The sequence below is a fragment of the Bactrocera oleae genome, chromosome 6 (assembly GCF_042242935.1).
Source record: "Bactrocera oleae isolate idBacOlea1 chromosome 6, idBacOlea1, whole genome shotgun sequence".
Taxonomy (NCBI): domain Eukaryota; kingdom Metazoa; phylum Arthropoda; class Insecta; order Diptera; family Tephritidae; genus Bactrocera; species Bactrocera oleae.
This window is the reverse complement of record NC_091540.1, coordinates 42,471,275-42,487,642: the sequence shown is the minus strand read 5'-3', so window position 1 is coordinate 42,487,642 and position 16,368 is coordinate 42,471,275. Positions and strand designations below refer to the sequence as shown.

At 36.2% G+C, this 16,368-nt stretch overlaps 1 protein-coding gene across 8 annotated transcripts in view; it reads right to left on the bottom strand.

The window, feature by feature from the left end:
- Positions 1 to 16,368, bottom strand: part of LOC118680417 (streptococcal hemagglutinin) — a 423,094-nt gene that overhangs the window by 52,582 nt on the left and 354,144 nt on the right. For 7 of the 8 annotated variants that reach the window (XM_070111750.1, XM_070111748.1, XM_070111753.1 and 4 more), the window contains 2 exons: positions 4,672 to 4,758; positions 1,813 to 1,933 (listed from right to left, as the gene is read on the bottom strand). In XM_070111750.1, the coding sequence (XP_069967851.1) occupies positions 1,813 to 1,933; positions 4,672 to 4,758 (208 nt within the window). The remainder of the gene's footprint in view (positions 1 to 1,812; positions 1,934 to 4,671; positions 4,759 to 16,368) is intronic. The other variant, XM_070111752.1, reaches the window with a different exon arrangement.

Here is a 16,368-nt window from a genome sequence, read left to right as displayed (position 1 = left end):
GTAGGCTAAAGTTTAGAAAGATTGCATCAGCTCTCTCTGATGATAAGACTCAAAAAATATGAGTCACTTACTGACAATTATTCGGATCTAAAACTACTTGAGAATCAGGCCGATGATTCTGAGTTTCATATAATGACACATTGACAGTAAATATATACATACAATCAGCACTGATGAACATATTGTTTAAGAAAGAATTTTTGGAGGGAAAATTTATAAAAAATTTTACCAATTTAATTATTTTTCTCTCAAAACCGCTCACTGTACCAATTCTTCGGGTATGTCATGAATTTCACTACACCGAGTCTATGTCCGGCAGTAGTAGTCTGAGTAAATAAACGCTTGACATTAAGAAGTCCTCACAAATAACTGTCGGCCAATAGCTACAGTAACCACCGCACGAAGTACCGCAGCCCCTCCCACTAACATAGAAGACACATACAAACATATATGTTGCATAGGAGTACATTTTGTTGGCACGCCAATAGGCGTCTATTGGAAATGCAAATTTGGGCCTGCGCATGTGCGTCAATATTTAAACAACTGTGCGTGAACGTTGCCAAAGCGTGTGACCATCAGCGTAGCAAGCAGCGCGGCAGCTTAGCAGCACAGCGATCGTTGTCAATAGAGAGACGTTGTTGTTGACGTCAAAAAATGCAGTCATAAAATTAACTTTGCCACACACATAAAATAAACAACATGCATACTTGCCACATGCTGCATGCCACAAGCTTTGGAGCTTACATACAGCAGGCGAACAAACAAAGCAATTGAAATCGGAAAATATTGCACGGTATTGTAAATTTCGCGGCCACACTAAATACACACACGTGAGTTTGAAATTACAAACAGTCAAAGTGCGCAAACGATCCGAATTGCTGAATGCGGTCGCATGGCCGGGTGGCTGGACACAAATGCGCTGGCGGCAACGGCCAAGGGAACGCTACAGCACGATGCGGCGTTGCTGATAAGCGGAAAGAAAGCTGCAGCAACCTAACTAGCCTCACTTGTGCGCGCGTATGTGTGTGTGTCTACTTTGTTGTTGTGGAACTTTGTGGCGGCAGCTTGCAATGCGGCGTGCGTATCCAATCAGCGATCTGCGCTTGAACGCGTGTTGATTTCATTTGATATGAATTTTTCCCAAAGGCGCACAAATTTCGCAATAAGTGCGCACACATACACACACATATATACATGCATCTGCGCCTATTTAGACCTAACCTAGCGTTATAAAAAGCATAGTTTGTGGCATGCAACACTGCTTGTTTGGTTAGTAAAATGCGTTCGCTTGACTTCCTTGTCGCGCATTTCGTCGAAATTGTAATTGCAAACTGCGGTAGCCAATAATTTTGCACTTTATGTAGTGCTAAGAGTTTTGCCAATAATTTCTTTAATTATTTTCCCATTTTCGATTCAAGTATTGTTGCTACTCGTTTTAAGTTTTCTTATTGTTGTTCGACAAAATTATTGGCGCCACGCAGCTGCGAACATGCATTTTGCGTGCGCATGCGCAGGTTTTGTCAGCCATCTCATCACTCCAATAGCTTTATTGCACCTTTGCAAAAGTTTTTCCTCAATTTTCCGAATATTAATATTTTTTTGTTTGTGTTGTAATGCCTACGGATTTGCACAAAATTTACTTCCCATTTACTGACATTTTGCTTCACATTAATAGCAATCGATTTTCCTGGCATCGATTTTCTTACCCCTGCGTTGTCGAGTCTGTTTTCAAATAACTTTTGGTAATGACAAACATTTAGCATTTCGACTCATTTTATCGCGAATTGTAGGTGTGCGTTGTTATTTACTCACCTCTCAGGTATCGTACTGTAGTAGAGTAGCACCGTTGCAATTTCGTAGCAATTTAGACCGGCTGCCAATACGCATTCCGCATCGACAGTGACAATCGGATGGCCGTTTAGATCGGTGGTGCCTAAAGAGAGATAATAAAATGAATTTAGAAGTAAAAAACATTCATTAAATAATAGTAATATTGCATGAAATTTGTCGAGATAAAATTAAATGGAGCTTCAGTAAAGTAAATCGCAGATGATTGACTATAAACGGGTTGGTTTACTTCATCGATCTATGTAACAAAAATGGATGAAGATTTCATCCAGGCAAGATGGGACTCTTATTATATTTTTGATTATTTCGAGACTATGTTAGTCCTTAAGAATAACAATAACAACAACTATAACCTCGGTGAGGTTTGTCATATATTTGTGTTCAATAAAAAGCCCCGAAGCCTTAAATTGGACCATTTTTCCTTTGATTTTGATCACTTCAAATATATTATGGACCGGGAATTATATTCGCAACTAAACTATAAATTCTCCACTAAGCCAATATGAATAAAATATTCCATGAATAATCAGAAGTTTTAATATCGCTTCTCAAAATGTAGATATTTGTAGCGCAAGTTTTTACTATGAGAAACTATGTCGAGTACCAAGTTGTACTAAAATCATTATCTAGAGCCAAGTTAATCAGGTTGTGATATAGAATATGTATGTTTACTGTCTTTCTAACGTGCCTCTTTGCAGTTAACTTGCCCGGCAGCACGAGAAAAGATCGGTAGCTTAATTCTATGTTTGTATTTCTAATAGATCCGAATTTCCACTCTTGGTTATGGGCTATAGAAGAGGCTTGCCGTTTCTCAATAGGTTTTTCAGAAGAAATATTCTGTAATAAAGATGAAAGAAGCCAAAAATAAGGAGTCGAAGTCGGAAGAAGATGACGATAAGGGTTTTGGTCTATTGTATTGTACTAAACATATTGCAATATTGATTGTCAAAAGTAAGTCAGGATTGGAAGAAGAAAGGGATTGATAAGCAACCTCAGGTCGTACTTTAGCTTTCACTCGTACACTATCCACTGAATGTGAATATGGCTTCGCATATTTTCCATCATAACAAGACAATATCTTTGAGATTGACGCTTGAACACCATCCCTGGTAGCTTGGAATGCAACTGACCGAGTAGTCGGCTCTCTGTTTCGGACCAAATTCCTTCCCTTTCTGCTTTTCGGCACACCCATCTTCCATGGTCGCATGTTTAGCCTAAGTTCGGTTACAAGTTGTCTTGCAAGTTCCAAACACTTTGGTTGTACTGCTTTCAATCTATGATTTTGAGTTAAATTTGATATTCAGATATCCGAAAGCGTTAGAGTACTGAACTTGTGTGGTTGTGTCACTCTAAAATGGTGCTTCTAACAGTGGAATTAATGTCTACTGATGTAGGTATATATTTCAGGTTTTCCTGGTTTGATGGTGGTTGGACCTTATCTCTGCTAACTTCAACTTTCATAATAAAAGAACATCGCGCTCTTCGGCGAAAAAGATCGGACAGCTGGAATACAAGTTAATGATTTCGCCAAAGTATTGCCAGTTACAACAAAATTTAATTACAAATACAAACTGATTTTTAAACAATTTTTCAAACTACTATTCGTTATCCAGTTTTATAAACATTTTCTCCCACTTTGCTCTAATTTCATGAAACAATATTATACACTGATTGCACTTTAAAATGGTCGCTAGACTGCATAGATTTATAAATGAGTGCACTTGTCATTAAAAGTGAAAAGTTTCAAATACGAGTCGACCAATGGAGATGCGAATAAATTCTCTGAGAAAAAACACAAAACTGCAACCATCAAGTAATTTGCATGCCAATTAAATTTATTTCAGCTACGCTGCAAATGAACTTGACACAATTATTGCGGCCAGACAGCATGCTACCATGCCGTTCACTCAGACGGGCGGCTCGACAATCAACCACCCAGCCAAATAACCGCAAGCCGCCAACTAGACAAACAACCGCACAACAACTCATATGGGTGTGCTAATAACAGCAGCAGCAACAACAATCTTATGATTACTACTCTAAATGCCCAAGTTATGTACACACACACTCATAAAGCGGTGCACCTGGCACCTGTAAGCCATGCCACTTTGCGATCAGGCAATTTCTTGCGCATTGGGTGGTCAATTAAATGTTAATGTGTTAAAATGTGCAGATGAGGCAGCAGCGCCTACTGTAAACACACACACATATATATCTGTGGGCTTAATTGCTTTAGAAAAAGTTGGATTAAAAGCAGTGAGTGTCTTTAACGTCATTTGGCAAAGTCGCCGAGGTGTTTAAGAATTTCACTTCCACTGCATATAAATTCATGAATTTGTGTTATGACAGTACTGCGCTGCCTTGGCAGATGACGTGATGTGATCTGGTGATCATCACATGATCACTATCAACAGCAGCGGCCACTGTGGCAACTATTGCGGCGATTAACATGTTGTGGCAAGCATAAACAATTTAGCGTATGCGTAGCTGGCGGTTGGGTGTGTTCAAAAAAAATGCAAATCAATTTGCGCTTGCGTGGCGCAGCGGGTGTAAGCGTGTGCGCCGGCGCGCACCTAAATGGCAAACAAATTGATAACAAATTTGGTTTAATAGTTTAGTGGAACGATAGTAGCGGGAAATTTATAGCGAAAGTCCAATTTAGAATATTTAAAAATTTAATATTCATGAGCGAGTGCGGGTGGAGTGTTAATGAGAAATATGCAAAATAGTCAGAGCGACCGGAAAGGCTTGTTGCTAAATGCAAAGCAGGTAAATAAAATGCTCGAATTTATTGGAGCGGATATTGTGTTGATTGAAACTTACCTGGCAGATAAATACCCGAAGTGGTTAATAGTTTCTCGGGGATTTCGCCAATTGAGGCAGGAGGCACGATTTCACACTCAAATTGATCTGCAATGGAGATAGACAAATTGTACGGTTATTATTGTTTATATGGGAGTATATTGGTGTTGGTTAAAAATGTGTGTGTGTATTTTATATAAATGTTTTTAAGCTAGGCTTTTAACCTCGTCAATAAAATTTGAATTTTTGGTTAGAAATTTGTCTATAAATTTGGAATGCTTCGTGGTTATATATATATTTTAATATTGCGATAGGCTATAATATAAATTTCAAAGCAAAATGGACTATGAAAGGTTTGTAAAATTGTTAAAAACGGGCCACAATCTTTGAGATGCGTTTATGTCTGTATTTTTGGTACATTAAAGGCTGCTGTTTTTTTAAAATCATTGGTCCATATTCCTTCAAAAATGAAGCCGACCATAATGTTAGAGTCAATTGGGAACGCTAAAGGACCATGGTTAGTAATTTTTTTGTGCCTGAATTTGAGTATATTGATGTGGACGACCTTTGGTTTCAACAAGATGGCGCTACATGCCATACAGCCAACGAAACTTATTGAAGGAAGCCTTTGGTAAGAGCATTATCTCGCATCATGGGCGCGCGTGAGAGGCGTGGTGTGGCCTCCAAGATCGTGCGATTTAACATCGCTGGACTATGTTTTGTGGGGCTATGGGAAGTCGCTAGTCTATGCAGATAAGCTTTAGATGATTGACTGCTTGGAAAATAATGATCGTTGCTGACATACGGCCCCAATGGCTCGCCCGAAATCATTTTTAAAACATAAAGTTAAGTTTTGCAAACTATAATTTATAATCCTTTTCGAACTTCTAATCCTCGACCTCATTGAAGAAAAAAGCAAGAATTCCTTAATATTTTTATAGGTCCATATATTCTTTATCTTGAAACTTTAGGTTGATAACTTTATTAATATAGTAACCGAAAATAGATCGTTCTGCTTCGCCAGTTTTGGTGTGAAAATAATATCATCGAAAGACTTAAGCCACGAACTTCTTATCCTAACAAAATTCATTACAAGACCATTTGTACATATTTACTCACTATCAGCCCATATTTAAGTTATTTTATTAAAAATTTTAATTCTGAAAATATTTAAGATTTTGATATTCACATACATATATCTTAGTAAATTCAACAATTTGGCCAGATTTGCTCCAACAACAACTGTGTATAACTGTATAATATTATACTTTATATATCGCTACTCTTCAGTAAGAACGAAGCATATTGTTTTAGTATTTACTTTACTTAAGGGCCTAGGTTATAGAGTCTACAAAAATCCTAATTTTGACAATTTACTTCAAAAAAAATTATTGTAACAGAAATTAAATAAATTCACATTTCATAAAAACTTATCGACTTTTATAAAGGTCCCATATAGGAGACTGTGATTCTAGGAATTCTTGGTGTCTTATACAAAACAAAGATTGAATCTTAGTGAAAAAATTATCCGCTAGTAAAATATATACGTTATCTTCACAACTATTTATATTTTAAAAATAGAGTTTCGAGAAGAAAGCTTTTCAAGTCTTGCATGCTAACGCTACTGACCTGAAAAGTTCGATATTTTGAAAATCCTAGTCTGGTCTAACCCTTAAGAGGAACAACTAGTGTAAAATTAAAAAACTTTGTTTTTCATATAAGAATAAGATTTTCCTTAAAATGTCAAATACTAATATTTGAATTCGATATCCTATATAGTTTTTGTTTTGTTTGACTTCACTCGAAGACAAATGATTCGAATATTATCAAACGTTTCCCGCATGTTCTCTATATAGTTCTCCATACAATGGCCCACCACAATTTTGTCCATTTTTAGTTTCTTCCGGCTGTAGATCATTGTACGAACAATATTTTCCGAGAGAACTTATTTTAGGTTTTATTACGGAAAATAGCTACAACAGTATAAAACCTGTTGTTTAAGTGCCGTCGGAGATATATAATTAATTAATGTTTTCTTTTTAACATTTTTACTATGTAAACTAATATTAATTTATAATATGTATAAAAAACACACAGTAATACAGTAGTTTTTTTCTAATTAAAAAATCGCCTTTTTTAGGCCGGGATGGCCCCTAAGTTGAAAGTAGTCAGTGAAAGGAGTTTTAATCGTATTAAAAGGGCGGGGTTTTTGTTGACTGATAAAGAAAATATTCTTTATAATTTTTTTTAAAATCTGCTGAGTTCAAAGTTGTTGAGCGGGTTAACTCGCGTTTGTTCTGGCCACATTTTGACAATAAAAGTAAGCCTATAACGGTTGGTACAATACTTTAGTTTCATTTTTGAAGGTAATTGAGTCTTCGTTTTTGAATGTATTAGTTGCATAAAACCGGTATAAGAGCTTGATATAGTAGATATAAAAATTTATCTTTGAAACTACAAAGTATAATTGAAGAAGTGAAAAAATATAAGTAATCGATAAAAAATAAGAAATTTCCGATGACAAGAATGTACCTAAATAAAGTTAATTTGTAATAGGAAGGCGTACCGGTATTAAGTCAGCGTTTATATACAAATGTGTTGGTAGGGAAGATTTGTTATGAACGAGACATAATTTTTTTCAGTTTGGTTGCCATGACATCTGTCAAACATATCAAAAGCAACATGCAAAAGATAGTTTCAACGGTTCAGAGATAATAATTTTGAAGTGAGAAATGAGGCACGTGGAAGACCATTGAAAAAGTTTAAAGACGCCGAATTGCAAGCAATATTGGATGAAGATGACACTTTGAGTCAAAAGAGAATGGCAAGCATGTTAAATGTTGCTCAACAAATAATTTCAGACCATTTGAAAGCTATGGGATAGATCCAAAGTGTGAAAAATGGGTGGCAAACGAATTCAGAAAAACCCAAAAAATTATTGTGAAATTTTGCTTCAAAAGCACGAAAGTGAGTCAGTTTTGCATCGAATTGTCACTGGCGATGAAAAATGGATTTATTTTAATAATGTTAAACGGAAAACATCATGGCTTAATCCGTCAACATTGACTGCAAAAACAGATCGATTCGGTAATAAGGCAATGATCTGTGTTTGGTGGGATCAAAAGGGTGTGTCATATTATGATCTTCTAAAACCTGGCAAAACTGTTAATACTTATCGCTACAGACAACAAATGATCAATTTAAACCATGCATTGATCGAAAAACGACTAGAATGAGCCAGATGACACAGCAAAGTGTCGTAAGTACACGACAATGCACCTGCATACAAAGCAAAATAGGTTCGGGATACAATCAAAGTACTTGGTTGGGAGCTGCTACTCCACCCGCCATATTCCCCAGACTTGGCCCCTTCCGATTACTATTTGTTTTCATCGATGGGACACGCATTGGCTGAGCAGCACTTCAATTCTAACGGAGAAGTCGAAAATGGATGTCTGATTGGTTTGCTTCAAAAGACGAACATTTCTATTGGCAAATTGCCCGAAAGGTGATCAAAATGTGTAATAGCAATGGTCAATACTTTGAGTACATTTTTTTTACTTCCCATGCTTAAAGGTTCTATGTAAGCACAGGTTTGGTTTTCTCAAAATAATATCCTCATGATTAATTTTTGTTATTGCCGTTATCGAGCTTCAGCTAATGCTCGAAATAACTTCACGTTTTATTTTGTCTATTGACTTTTGTCAGATGAATGATGAGCAATTTAATTGTGTGCTTTGCACAATAATTTCTGCATTGCCACATATTTTTTATCTTGAATAATTACTGAATTTTTGCCAGCGCTGTGACCACATACTCGCCTGTGGCATGTGTAGGTGTCAAGGTACATTAAATAATTTAACACATTCGCGATACACACGCACACACGCATATATAGCACCACCTGCAACAACATTATGGCGACATGCAACAAATGTGCCCTGCCACAATGCATGACACTTCGCTGAAATCGAGTGTGGCACCTACATACACACTAATAGGTGAATTTTCAGAGCTAATTTCAGTGGGCAGACTGAACAATTTTCGAACTGGTTGTACTTATTTTCAAAATAAACATTCAACATTACACACGTGTGCATATTTGTTGTAAGTTGTATGTAAATGTGTGCATGTTTTCGCGGGCGTTTGCACGTTATTTATTTGTGCGCGAGTGTTTGTCTTTCTGGTATTTGGAGCAAATATGTATGTGGCATGAAAGCAATAAACATTTTATATATAAATATGTAAACACACACACACACACGTGTATCTAATTGCATGCTTTTTACCTTGTGTGGCACAGCAATCGATCGTTTCCGATTGCTGCCACCAAACAATATGGAGTAATTAAAAACTGTGAGCGTGCAACCAACGCAATCACACCGCGCACCTGCAACCTGCAACAATACACATATACTGTAATGCATGCAACTTCTTACCGTTTTATTTTCGCTGATATGCAATTTAATCCTTGCCATAAAGTGCCCCCGCCATGTGAAGCCCGCTGTGGCAAGCCTTAGGTTGGCAGCGGCCTTCCATGTGGCATGTACAGCTATTACCAGCTCCCACACTTGAATGTGCGCGCGTCAGCAATTCATTTGCCGATATGCCAGTGGCTCTTGTATATGTTGCAGTGCTGGTGTTGTCGTATGAGGGTCGCACTTCACCATCAAAGCCAAATCGAATTTCAATGCAGGCGCGAAACCCCATATGTCAAATGTCGTCGGCTGATCGAGTAGCTTGCCACATATGTTTGTGCTGTAGGCATGTTCAAATAGCTACTAAACAGTTAGAGCTTTTTTTAGGAAGAGAAGACATTTGTTGCTGGGAAATTTATACAATTTTTCGTACTAAACTTCTAGGGATCAATATTATTTCGTAAAAACTTGAGAAGTAAATCCTTTTCGGAATGGAACGTCTTCATTAATTTAGGGTCACTAGTGATAAGAGAGGTAGACAGGACTTTTTGGGACTAGGTGAGGTAGAATTAATAAAAAAAGTCGTCCATTTATCGGTGTTAACGACGATGACATCGAAAAAGTTGAGGAAACAGTGCTTGGAAATCGTCTCTAATGTATCGACTCAACTTATTTTGATTTTTTGGGTATGAAGCGTGTCAATACTAAACTCGTAATAAAAGACCTGAATCTTTTGCAAAAACGACGACGGGTAGATCGTGAAAGAAATGTTTGACAACGTAACTAGGGTTCTTACATTCACAAACGCATAGTTACTGGTGACGAAAATTGGGCTTATGGTTACGACGTCAAAACTGTCCAACAATCTAGGGAATGTCGCTAAACCGAAAAAACCAAAAGTCGCTGAAGGCACTGAAGGCCATCCCAGCCAAAGCTTACAACAAGTCTATGGAAAATTAGATTAAGCGTTGATTGAATTAGATTACGAGTTGAGTGTGAGTATTAGGAAGCCTTTTTTAACCTTTCTTAGTGTTTTAGTTCTATTTATGCGTTTTTAACCCTTTCGAAGTCTCGTGCTGTTTCATTCGCGCTGTTCTGTAATTCTTAACTGCTTTATAGCAAATAACTTATACATAAATATGTGTACATATAATTCCCCTAGTTGCAATTTTACATAGTACAAGTTAAGACGTTATTATTATAATTATATTAAATATAAATATATTAAAATTTAAAAGTTATATTTGTGTAATAATCTCGTCTTATCACAAATTTGCCGAAAAACTATTTTTAAATTTTTAGGTTTCACATCGAAAGTCGATATATTACAGAAACTCAAATAAATAATTCTGTTCGTCCTAACCTTTTAACCTTTACAAATTTTTGTTGCGAAGTGTATGCACACCACTTTTGTACATCTAGTTGACTCATAAGGGTATGCGCAGCCACACATGCGCCCAGGTTTGCTCAGTAGGTCAGAATGAAAAATGAAACAAAACCTTCTTTCTTATTTCCTTTTGATTACTATTTTTACAATTTTGAAGAATTTACCGTGTATTTAGCATAAAACTCCACTCCTACGTCACCACCATGGGCACAATTAACACCAGCGACTGTCACACCACTTCAAGCATCGATATTTCCAATATTTTTTCCAATGTGTCCCTCGTCTCCCTGCTCGTTCATAGGTTGCGCGCACTTACATTGTTGTTTGCCTCGGCTTTTGATCAACTTGTCTTGCCTTGGCGGGCGCAAGTGTAACGGCCATCGTTTGCGGCCAGTCAGTCAGCCAACTAGGCAGCTATCGCATAATGGCCATGTGGCATAGTTTTATAATTGTAAACCACTTTATTGATGTATGTGAGTGTATATGTGCATTTGAAAAGCGAAATGAATTCCGCGTGTGGGCGAAATTAGTGGTGACTTCGGTATGCGCAGGCGTAACGGTTTCCGTTGTAAATCGCCACATCGTTTAAGTTTCGCTTTTGTTGAGAAACTTGTTGTTGTGGTTTCGCTTTTGTGAATTTTTGGATTGAAAAATAAATTCATACTCTACTCATAGTGCTGCTGAAATTGTCTCTATGCTCTTGGACAATATAATTCAGTTTACACTTGCCACAAAAGGTTTAATCAGAATTTGTCGTAAGTAAGTTGGTAAATTAAATAAGGAAGTTAGGTTATGAAAAATATATATATTTTGTGTGCTTGTACTAAAGGGTTATATTCACTAACAACAAAGAAAAAAAACGTATTTTGTGAAATTTTGTTTGAAATCTGACAAATACATCCAAGAAGTTCGTTTTACAGTTTCAAGTCTATCGGTTCAGTCGTTTCCAACGTTTCCAACGCTTCTAACTTTAGGCTCATATCTCCGAAACTATTTGTTGGATCGACTTCAAAATTTCAGTGAATATTTTAAAATATACTTGTATATATGTATATTCGATATAAAAGAAAATATAATTTTTGAAATTCACAAGTGCATACAACCCCTTTAAATGTGGTATTCCAAACACATATTTAAAGCTTCTCTGAGAAGATGTTAGCTACGTATCTTTAAAAATTTTGAAATAACGTCGCCTTGGAGGATACTTTATTTAGTCTAAAATATATACAAAAGTTGAAAGATAAGAGCTAGATTTAAAGCTAGAGTAAATCATAGAGAATTCTATATTTTCTAGTCTAATCTAGAACAAACTGTAGTACTAAAACTAATCGGTCTTTTCAGAAACAAATTAAGGCTGGGATTTTATACAGGCCACTGCGCGCTGTGGTGTCATCTGCACAGATTAGGTTACTGCTTCACGGATCTGTGCCGCCTCTGTGATCTAAGCGCAGAGACACCAGAGCACATACTAATGAGGTGCCTCGCCAGAAGAAAGATTCAGGTTATCGGGCAAATTAATTCGGTAGAAGAACACATTACAACCTTAACCAGGGAGTTTACTGAGCTTCTTTGATTTAATTGGGTTAAACTAAGTGTTTTGATAACAGGAGAGAGGAGAGAGTTTGGTGCTTCGAAAATCCTACAGTTATAGAAGATATGGGTATATTTTTACCAATATTAAAACTTATGCATATAATATCTTGCTCCCACTACTCCTGCCACTTTTGGTGGGAGACAAATGAAGGCATCGACAACTTTTCAGACACGAAACGACTAACTGATATTAGATGACAAAAATTTTCACTTAGGTTGCCGCTTACAACCATTTCATCTAACATAATTAAATCAGTAATGCTTTTCAGTAGATATTATAAGTACCATAATCCCACTCATCGTGTGGTTTCCTGATGGCATTTGGGTCCAACGCTCCTCTTTTAACATCTAATTTCGTTCCTCTAAAAAAACGAACGATTGCATATAAGAAAGGTCCGAAATATTTGAAACCTAAATCTTAAAGTTATAATAAATGGACATAAAAATTGTTAACTTTAATTAAAAATAATACTGTTTTGGATTGAGATTAACACGTCACATCTTTGTCTAGACAAAAACGTGTAATACTAACGCCGTCTAGAACAGCGTAATCCTTTCAATTTCGCCGAAAGTCGATTAAACTAATCATTAGACAAGCGGCGCAAATTAAAAATGTTGCACCTGTCTAAACAGATCGTGCGCGACACAGCATGCATGCAACAAAGTCATTTAATAAAGTAAACATGGCAAAATTTAAACAAACAAATAAGTGGTCTGGGTACATAAATATGCTATTAAGGTATGTATGCTTATATGTGTGTATATCTTAGATTTACAGTTGATCGCAACGAACGCAGCAGCAACGCCTTGCCACTTAACTCCAGTAAAATATAAAAATTTGGTCTAAGCGACGCGTGGTTAAGGCGTACTGTTAGAAGCATGGACACACACAACGGTAGCTGCAACAAGTGCAGCAATTGCATTCAAATAAAAAAAGCAAAATATATATGTATATATATGTACCATTTTAAATGTGTATTTGCGCTGACAAGCAAGCGCAGCGAATTAATTTGTTCGCTTTGGGCATTTAATTGAATATTGGAAAATTAAAGTTGTTAAAAGCTTTTGGCGTTTGTGCTGAAACTGTTGCATGGTAAGTAAATATAAAATTTAAAGCAGTCAGCTTACACACAAAACATCTTGTACACAAAAACATACATGCGTAAACTTACGTTTGACACCGATACTTAGACTACACACACATGTATATATATACAAGCAAACAGTTGCATATTCCCAGCGCCACAGCGAGAAGTTGCGCTCATAACAGCAGCGAGGATAATAACAATAATAATCATAGTGTTTGGCAAATGATAATAGTAATATTGATAATCGTGTGTTGTTGCCGCATTGCGACAAAATAAATATGCTAAATGAAAGCGCCACCTTCCACAAGTTGCCAGCGGTGCTCAGTGTCTGAATAAACGCTGTTGTTGTATGTGTGAGCAAAATATAAATGCCTGCATTGTTGTTGTAATGCAAAGAAAAGAGAACCACTAACATTCGATATCAGCGGAAAATTTGTTAAACAACGCAAACTAACCTAGGCAACCCAATCGTCAGCACTTAATCATTTCGGGCATAGTGGTGTGATTACAGAGTTGCCATGTTGCGAACATTTTGCTTATACAATATTGTTGTACTTATACAATATTTTTTGGAGAAATATAAAAATGTATAGTGGTACTTAGGCTTTGTGTACCGAAAGAAGTACGTGGAGAGTAGTCTACATTTAAGCCGTTTAAAGTTGAAATTTTTTTAAAACTATCAAACCGTGTGATATTGACCAATATTTAAATATACTAACACTATAATATATAAATTTTATTTTATTTGTCAGCGGGAGTTTATTGAGCTCAGAGAATATTGACATCTTCAATTGTCATAAGAGGGAAGACTTCAATTCTATTAATTAACCAATTGAGAAGTGCTGAACATCTAATGAAGGAAAGAATAATAGGCAGCATCTTAAAGTATGCCTTCATGATTAAAATGTGCTTTCACTTTAAAAAATTATACACATTTTATATTGAATATATAGATTTATCGTATTGTAGTTTTTAACTATTTTCGAGCGCTGCCAATATTTCGTTGAAATTTCCATTATTCTGTAAAATATTCGCAAAGTTAAGTAAAGTTAAATTGCATAAGGGGAAGCTTAACCTTACTGTAATGTAATGAAAATATTCTTGCGATATCCTTGGTCCAACATACGGATAATATGAATTTAATGGCTTGCGTCCTAATTTTAGTTAATTCAAAATCGAAATCTACTTTCGTTGCCATCCAAAAAATTAATTTATTTCGACACGGCAACTCTGCAACAAAATAGTGCCACCGCATTGCCCTGCAACAGCAGTCATCGATATCTCTTCGAGAAAATATTGCCAATTGCAGTTGTTTTTCCTAAAACGGTTGTAGTATTGCGCCGTTATTTTTAGCAATCGCTGCATTTGCCAGCAGTTACCATCGTTGTTGTTGCATTTATTTTTATTTATTATTTGTTGTTGTTGTTGTAGTTTTTGTTTATCGCTACATTGTGGCGCTGCTCAGATTTATTGACTGTTAATAAAACTAATGCGCTGATTTGGTGCTCTGCAGCGCTTTTATGCGCTTTTCGTGCCACACAAATGCCGACGCAGCGTTTCGGGCGATATTTGGAGGAACGACGAGTGCGAGCCAGGCGTACAACGAATTCCAGATAAAGATAGGCCCGCTAAGTGGTAAAGGGAGGCATGCCGTGGTTATTAAGCCGATGATGGTGGCGGCGTTGACGTCGGTGCCGACCTCAGTTGGTGGTGTTGTTGTTGTTAGCGCGATACGCGTCGAGTGATAGGCACGAAATGACTGGGAAATGTGTTGGGGCGATTTGTTTGCTTTGCAAGAGAAAAAAAAAAAAAACACAAAAACAAATGCGAAAGCAAAACATGGGCGTTGAAAAAGCGAAAAAGCGAGCAAAATAAAGAACCTACTTGCTGCTCAAAAGTGAATATTATTGTGAGCGAAAACAACAACAATACAAAATATGATAACAATAATTGTTAGCGCCGGGTCATTTGCGCACAAGCTAACCAAAACAAAAACCCAAGCTAAGAGTGCTGCATGAGGACTTTTGCTTGGTTTGAGTAGAAGATGAAAATACGGCGCGGAAATTATGTGAGAGTCTGTGGCTGAGCCTTAAGCGTTTATTTATTTATTTTAAATTTCATAGCCATAATATTGTTTTTTGTTCTTTTTATTTGTTCGTTACTTCCTTAAGTGCTTTCTTCCACATTTTGATTATCGGAAGTTCAATTATCGGAAGTTCAATTATTCAATTATTCATTTATTTTTTTTATTATTTTTGGTATTTTATTTTTATATTTTTATTATTTTTAAATAACAATAAGTCAACGTTTAAATTTTGTCTTAAAGGCTATGAGGTAGATAGTTATTTTATGTTTGGTTAAAGACACAAACTACTTAATACTATGAGTTCCTAAAAAACCAAAGAAAATAGAATTTAGAGAATTCCTTCATTGTTTCCATACTTTGCTTAATACTCTTCCACATTTTGACAAGAACTGTAACAACCAGTCGAAAAAATTGGTTTTGAACTTAGTCCACAAATATGTTCAGCTGTATTACTTAACTATATCTATATTCTCACAAATTATTCCAACAACAAAGTGAAACAACATATGTCGCTCAGATTCGATCTCAAAATAATGGTGAGCTTTGACCTCATCTACACTTAGCCTTTGATCGAGATTATTGTGGTGGTATTTCGTAACTAGTTCAGTTGCACCGAAGCTATAATGCCTTTCACAGTTGCATTTCTTATAGCATAGAAAGGTATAAAGAGAACTAAATCTTGGTTTTGATTGGTCAATCTGTACAATATATTTGGAGTTTGTAGCATTGTCTTGGCCAATAGTTCATGCCAAATTTCTTGAAGATATCTTGTTAAATAAAAAAAGTTTCTATACAAGGACTTGATTTCAATCGATCAGTTTGTATGACAACTATACTTGTATGCTATAGTGGTCCGATATCCGCTGCTTTCACTAATGAGCAGCTTCTTGGAGAGAAAACGACGAGTGCAAAATTTCAGCAGAGGGACGGTTGGGTATAATAAATAGTGTATACCAAAAAACTGCTTTAGAAATGTTGCCTACATTTAGGCGAATTTGATATAAAATGTGAGAAAGACAAATAAACATAAAATCGCACACGATTCTATTTATAAAAAGATAATTCAATTTGTTTTTAAACTCAAAATAAAATCAATCTCACTAAGAACCAATATCTCTAGAGAAACTTAGCTTTATACGAGTATAT